This window comes from Trachymyrmex septentrionalis, unplaced genomic scaffold, assembly GCF_001594115.1.
Source record: "Trachymyrmex septentrionalis isolate Tsep2-gDNA-1 unplaced genomic scaffold, Tsep1.0 scaffold191, whole genome shotgun sequence".
In the NCBI taxonomy this organism is placed as follows: Eukaryota; Metazoa; Arthropoda; class Insecta; order Hymenoptera; family Formicidae; genus Trachymyrmex; species Trachymyrmex septentrionalis.
Genome location: NW_017305083.1, coordinates 42,867 through 50,578, shown reverse-complemented (window position 1 = coordinate 50,578; position 7,712 = coordinate 42,867). Strand labels below are relative to the sequence as shown.

General features: G+C 36.5%; 1 protein-coding gene across 5 annotated transcripts in view; it reads left to right on the top strand.

The window, feature by feature from the left end:
* Positions 1-7,712, top strand: part of LOC108747107 (myb protein) — a 41,566-nt gene that overhangs the window by 9,378 nt on the left and 24,476 nt on the right. For 4 of the 5 annotated variants that reach the window (XR_001939217.1, XM_018484370.1, XM_018484369.1 and 1 more), the window contains exon 1: positions 5,406-5,992. The exons of the other annotated variant lie outside the window; for it this stretch is intronic. Coding sequence is in view for 3 of the 4 variants with exons in the window: in XM_018484370.1 (XP_018339872.1) it covers positions 5,883-5,992 (110 nt within the window). In the remaining variant the exon portion in view is untranslated. Of the gene's footprint in view, positions 1-5,405; positions 5,993-7,712 lie in introns of those variants that run through there. 5 annotated transcript variants of the gene reach the window in all.

The following is a 7,712-nucleotide window of genomic DNA, read 5'->3' as shown; positions in this document are numbered from 1 at the left end:
TTTTTTTTTTTTTTTTTTTTTTTTTTGGAGTGTAAATATCACTTCAGATAACTGTTCTCGGTCATATGTATTTAAAATGAAAGATAATTCAGGAGATAAAGGCTGAGTATCATAACATAGCAACATTGACATTATTCTATTTAGCATCTATATTTATCATCCGCTGTAATATCTGAGTAATGTCATGTACCTACTATTTACGTACTTGACTTTGCTGGTTTATTCTGATCGGAATCTTTCTGCTAATACACAACTTTCGATGTCTATAATTCCAAAAGGATTGCATCTGCAGGTTCATATTCTTTCGCTATGATTAGTAAAATACGTAGCAAAGTTCAGTTTCCCCTTTTTGTTTTCGTCACGTATAGTTTTTGTTTTATAAATAAAGCTTTATTTTATTGCTGGAAATGTTACTTGAAATTTTTTACTGGGAGTCTCGAACGCTCTGTAATCTTGTATGGTTTTGTACCGATGATGGGCAAAGTCCCGTTTCGGTGCTTTGACCGAACTTCACCGCCGTAATAAACCTCGGTGATTTGGGGATGCATTGGACATTAATGCCTTCGAAATTACGGGGTTACTGCTTGCATGCGTACGTGTACCCTTGCCTACAGATTGGTTAGAGACAATCAAATTCAAAGAGTCGCAAACATTCGACCCCATACATAAAGGAGACCAAGAACAATCATACACGAGAGAAAGAGAAAGGAGAAATTATTTGTGAAAAAAGTGTTCAACTAATAATTGAATTGTTCATACAAAACAGTAACTGTAGTATTCGTATAGGTATTTTTTACATATACATATATTGCAAGTACCATTTACTATTCATATCTCTAAAAAACGAGCGTCAAGCAATTGCGCAACCATTTTCGAAAGAAAAAAAAAAAAAAAAAGAAATCCGGATATGTAGAATTTGAGAAAAGCTCTCGAAATTCCTCGAAAAAAATAACAGGTGATTCGTAAAAAGCGCATCTACACAATACCAGACGTTCGTCCGTTATCCGTGAAATTCTCGAGATCCATCTTTTTTGTCGAGCAGGAGCGGCCGCTGGCGGTTCTCAGCTGTGTATAATCTTGAGCTGGAACCGCCACACACGGCTCGACTCTCTTCTTTTTATCCGAATTGAGAACCCGGAAGGCGCCTGCCGTGCTCTCCACCGAGGAAAACCTGTCCGTGTCACGTAGCGACCTGCATCCGCCGACGTATCAGTACGGCCGTGTAGTGCCGTGTACCTGTGGCATCGCTTCTTCCTTCTACATCGCGATGTCTTCTCTCTCTTCATCATTTCTTCTCGGAATCAGCCGTCGCGGAGAATGCTGCCCGCCCGGACGCGCTTCGTTCTCGCGGCTGCATGCATACATCGCGCAGGAAGTTCTTTCTTCCAGATTTTGCATATTCTTTCAACTTCGACATATGCCGCTCTCAATTTCGAAGCGGGTTCTCTCGCCTTCGGAACGAATCACGCGAACGTCGCCTTCTTTTGAAGATGTCTTTCTCTGCCTCTCTTTTTTTTTCTGTGCCTTTCTCAGCTTCTACATTTTTTTTTTATTATTACGTTAATACACGAAGATTCATAGGTATTTAAAAGTCACGTAGCGAACATATCTTGGCGAAACTGTTGCCTTTTATACCTAAACTCTGAGCATAATCGTGTAAGGCGTAATATGATCTCGTAAGACTTGCAAGTGCTTACAAGTTTATGTAATGTAAAACTTACAAGTGCTTATAACGTTATGTAATATAAAAACTTACAAGTGTTTATAACTTTATGTAATATCTTTAGCTTCTTGATAGCTGTAAGATTTATGAACGATCATACGTCTTACGGTATATAAGCAGGTATATAAAGTTAGAACATCAGTTCTTACACTTTCTAAATTTCTTGAAGCGAAATCTTATTCCAAAAAAAAAAAAAAAAAAAATGAAGATCTGCCACACTTTTAATAATAGCAATATTTTAACTCTTTTGGAGTAAGATTTCACTCCAAGAAATTTAGAGAATAAGTCTGCTATTCTCAGCAGAATCGCAAAGCTCGTAACTTGTTCTCATAGTTACGAACCTTACGATTTTGCTTTATAGAATTGACTAGGGATGTGCAAGAGATTTTAGATATTTTATATATATCGATAGAGTTATTCTATTCCAATCCCAAGTTCTGAACTGGTGTACACTGGTGCGATAAGTTAGAGTAAAACAGATATAGTTTATTTCACTTTAACTTATTGCACTAATTCAGAACTATTCGAAAAAAAAAACAGACCTGATATGAATCAAAATAAGCAAAATACCAATATGGCGATATACTGATTAGAAATGATTCGATACACGAAATATTGAGAGTCTATGTTTCTCTCTCTCTCTCTCTCTCTCACACACACACACACACACACACACACACACACACATCCCTAGCTTTCGCCTCTAATTTTCCTACTTCTTTAACTGTGTGTTCCAAAATTTTCTATTAGTACTGAAAATCTATAGTGCACGTAATATAAATTATAGCCTTTCAATGCTGATAGGCTAATAATGAATTTTGGAAACACAGTGTTTATATCGAATCAATTGATACCTAATTCTAGATCCGATGTGCTAATACGGAAACTCAAGGAAACTCAAAGTTTTGATATGTAATATAAGTATCATCAATATAGCTATCAGAATCATAGTATCCCTAGAGTTGACATTCCTAAAATTGACTCATTAGTTTTCATTAGTTTCAAAGAATCCTTCTATGAGTCAATTAAATTTATTACTATATGTTTGCTGATAAATCGTAAACCATTTAGTTATAAGAAAAAAAGCTTTCAAGAAAAAATGGAACTTCTGTTAGAAAGTCTTATTATTATATTTAATTTTTTTATAAGTTTGATTCAATGTCTCGAGAAGAAAAGAAGTTTGGGCTCGTCGAAAAAGCATTCCAGCACATTTCTCATTCTTGATATTCGAAGCATGATCTGTAACAAGATCCTCAATGATTTAGCGCCATCGATTCCCAATTTCTTTGCCATCCGTTCGTCAAGGAATCGATCGGTTCCCAGAACACGACAGCGTGATACCGCCGAGACCTTGCGGCTTATTCCTGAGTCCGCAGCCCTTCCTCTCATTTCCTCGTCTTTCTCACGTTTCTCTTCCTCGTCAGCGTTGCCGCAATCTCTTCCTTCTCTCTTCTTCTCTTCCTTTCAATTCTCCTTCTTCCCATCTTTCTTCGCGTCCTCTTTTCTCTTATTTTTCTCGCTGTACCTCCTTGTGAGTTAACCGACTTAAAGTCCGATTTACACTGCAGTAAGTTACATAAAAATTTAGAAACGTCCTGGCATTTTAACAATGGCGGAGTAGAATGATGTTATTTAATAGGAAACAAATCACACATTTGCTTATAAAAAATGATATTTTTTATTGATTTTATACTATCTGTATCTATTACTTTTCCATTATATTTTTTGTTTTTCCATCTTCGGTTCTGTTATTCCTACATCAAGGCACTCATGATGGTGCGGGTGTAGCTTAAAGCGTACTCCGTGAGTTTCAAGATATACGCTGCTATTAAAGTACAATCCTACAAACAAAGCGCTCGTTTTCGAGAGTGGAGTTTGTCGAGAAAAAAATCACATCGTGCGCAAAATAAATTTATCATATTTAAACATTGTCTGAGTACGTGCGTGCGTGCATGTGTGTGAATCTTTCTCCATATAATAAAATATTATCTACAAAATATCTTTTCAAAATTCAATGGTGATTGGAACCCTACTGCAAATTTCCATGGGTTTTTTCATGGGTTTCTATAGAGGACTATAAGATTCTATAGGAGCTTATGTACAATAGTTACCTATAGTTACCTATAGGATTTGTGTAGCATGCATAGATATACGTAGAACATTCATAGGAATGCGAATAGAATAATAGGTATCCACAGGAATGTGGACAGATCCTATGTCAGATCTATATAGGATATCAGTTTGATATACAATATAATAACATGTAGGCGTACATAAGACAAAGGAGAGGTGCCTCATGGGGACTGAAATTGCCTATAGGCTATCATAGGATGATGTATGCACATCTCCTCTATCCTATGTGCACCTACATGTTCCTATATCAAAGTGTAGTATCTTATAGATCTTTAGTTCTCATGAGGCATCTATGGACACCTATATCAATTTGAGAGAATAATACGTTATTACGTATATAAATAGAGTTATAATATAATATGATCTTTCCGCGTAATTATTGAAAAATTCATTCATTAATTACGATTAAACGTTATAGAGAGAAACTCTTTCGCATCTTAAGATAAATTGACTTTAAGTTTAATTATGTCGTGAGACCCTTAATGTTTTATTATCGTAAGACTTTGTTGTTATGTAAGTGGAGTTATATATTATAGTATGCCTTTTCTCGGTAAATTTTGAAAAATCCATTTAACACTTTATGATTTAATTAATAAAAAAAAAAAAAAATAACGCTTTAAACATTCAAGCAAATTTTCAATTGTTAATTATTCCTCAAATTCGGACATGTACCGACATGTGAAGAAAGTAAAAAAAACGTTTCGGGTTATACCACTGTGTAATATCGTGTTCTTGAGAATGTCGAAAAAATATACCAGAATTTTTCCAGGTTTTTTTAAAACTCAAAATCCTTAATAATACAATTAGGCATTAGTGACTCGGTTGGACTAGAGAGTAATGGAAAAAAATAAAAAAAACGTTGAATCATAGAGAATTAAGACAAATTGATTTCAAGTTTGATTATCGTGTTTCGTCTGTACGAAATAGAGACTTTATTAATTCGTAAAAATTTAAAATTAAATTCAGGCAAGCGGATGAATTCTCAATGAATTCCTCCACGCGTTTTCCTTGTGGGCCCTTTTCTCCAAACTATCACACCCGATTGTTATTCCACGCAGGCATTAAGTTGCGTATTGCGTCGTACATCGCCACCTCTTCCCGGTCGATCGTCTCTCTGACCGATTCCCTTGCGTATGTTCTGAGGCACGTATGCACGCGTGTACGTATGTAAGTTCCTAGGGACGACCGGCGCCTTCGTTCCACCTCACCCTTCGAGTCGAGATGCCGGTTCCCTGGTGTTCACTTCTCTCTTCCTCTTCTTGCGTCTCTCTCTCTCTCTCTCTCTCTCTCTCTCTCTCTCTCTCTCTCTCTCTCTCTCTCTCTAGGGTCGACCCTTTCCTCCTCTTTCCCCGCCATGAAATCCAGTGTGCAGGCCTGCCGCTTAATGTTGCTGCTGCTGCCATCGCCATCGTGAGTCCCTCGGATAGCATTCGCCAGTCCGAACTCGACCGTCGTTCGGAGTGGATCGTTCATTCAACGCGACACTTTCCACGAATTATCGGGTACTACCGGGGCAGCGTTGGCACTCTCGGACAGTGGAAGTGTTCCGGCGCGTTGGTACCCTTCGCACGCGGCGGAGCATCCTACTTCCGGTTTATCCCAAGTGTTAACATCGCGTCGTATTCTCCCTTGCGATCTCGCGAATCGACGGATATTCTATTTGGAAAAATACAGAGTCGAAAAGGTAGAGAAGGGAGAAAGGTGGAGAAAAGGGATGCACGTGGTGTTCTGATGCTTTTAGGGGTTAGTTTTTCGCGAGGGGCCGAGGGAAAGCGCATAAACATGACTGCATGAGACCAGTCTTCGATAGAGTAAAAATCTCCGGAGACGGGAGACGCGCAGAGAGACGCAATGGATTACGGTGTTACCGCGTGCAGGCGGTAGTGCTCGTAAGCCGGGGGGTGCTCGAAGCATCTACGCGGGAGAGAAGATTCTATTTATCGCCGATCCCGCGCTTTCTCCTTCGGCTCTCCCCCGTCCGTCGACCCCCGTCTCGTCCGCCATCCGTGAGAATCGTGCGTCGCTTATGATGGATATATTTTCGAATGGATTGCTCGCGCCGAATGGATTGTCGATCAACAACGTGGAGATAGCCTCCTATCACTCGTCCTTTTGCTCGCCACCGATCACAGAAGCGTAAGTAATTGCTCCAATTCCACGCCCGATGTATTTATTTAACTGCTCGTTGTCGCAAAGATCGTACCTGCGGATCGATCGATAAATACACTTATTTCTAACGCGTAGACTTGTATCGCGATAGGAAATGAAAGGGAGAGTTTAATTGGAGATTTATTATGGCAGAAATATTAAAGAGACTAGATAAATTTATTATAGCAGAATATTTAATATTTTAATCCTCCACCGACAATGTGAGAGACTTTAAAGGCGATTTCTTTTTGTCGCGAATTTAGATAGATGAATTTAAATTCAGAAAACGTAAGTAAAATATAATTCAATTTTTATGATAGTAAAAACTCGTTAAAGCTTTCACAAGTAGGAATTTTTTCAGATTTTTACACAGTCCGGAATAATATAAAATTCTGCACTGAAATTTTTGAAAATCTAGATTGCGAATTAAGGGCGAAAATTTGATGTTGCCGACGAAGAGTTAATGATGAAAATATAGATCCGTTTTTTCTTAAAACTGCTATGTCGTTTGTATTTAAAAAATCAAGTTAGACATTTCGAAGATTTTTTAATTGAATCCTTATTCACTTCTTTGAAATTAAAGATCTTAGTAAATTTTAGTTACTCCAAACGTAATTTTTTTCCTCGTTTATCTCTGTTTTGTTACTTTTCTATATCGAGATAAATTCAATTTATAGATAAGATATAAATTTTAAGAGACGAACTTATAAAAATAAGTAAATATTGTAAGGTATTAATTATGATCTTCAACCTCTCTCTTTCTCTCTCTCTCTCTCTCTCTCTCTCTCTCTCTCTCTCTCTCTTTCAAATAATTTGCGTTATTAGAGACAAACATTATTTTTATTGTATTTAACGCTGATATTTTTATTTTTTGTATACAAAATATAATTCTGTATAAATCGCTTTTAATATATTAAATTTTATCGTTTTCTGGATTTGTCGTTATATAAATATGCACGAGATACAAACAGTAGGTTTAATATCGAGGTTTCGAAATTATTTCGTGCGCGTGTATATCGCTGTGAAGAGAATTAAGCACGATATTATGACATCAGTCCCTTGGGCCAAACATTCATTAGAGAAAACTGTCGTTGGCGATAACGTGTATGAATGTAAGGATGGAGAGAATATGCGCACCGTTCTAACAACGGAAATGAATAATATAATGATATCAAAGGATGCAATTTTATCGCAAAGGAAATTATGTGACGCTGATCTTGATGGGTACTTATTACTGTACTTTTATTAAGTTAGCGTGAGTGTTGCTACATATTAACATTTACTAAGAAATACTTGATATTAGAATTTATATTATAGTCCTATGAATTCTAATAGAGAAAAATAACGAAGATGAACTAGGTCGTCGCGATAAAAATATTATCATTGATAGAAGAATGAAGTAAACACGCGATATTTTATATCGCGTGTTTACTTCGTCTTTCTATACTATTAGCAGTATTTTTATTTTACAACAATTTTCTAAATCGGAATTGAAAAGTAATGAAAAATAATAGAAAGCTCAAACATGAGCAAAATTTTCGTTTTCGCTCGTTTTTTATTTTTCTAATACTTTTTATTATTTTTATTTTACCCCTTTAATCTGGATTATTCAATATCGCAAATTAAATTGAAAACTAAAAATTTAGTGCTTTTATTAAGTGATAAAAGATGATGTAATCTTGTATTTGTATACTTTTAATATAACTTT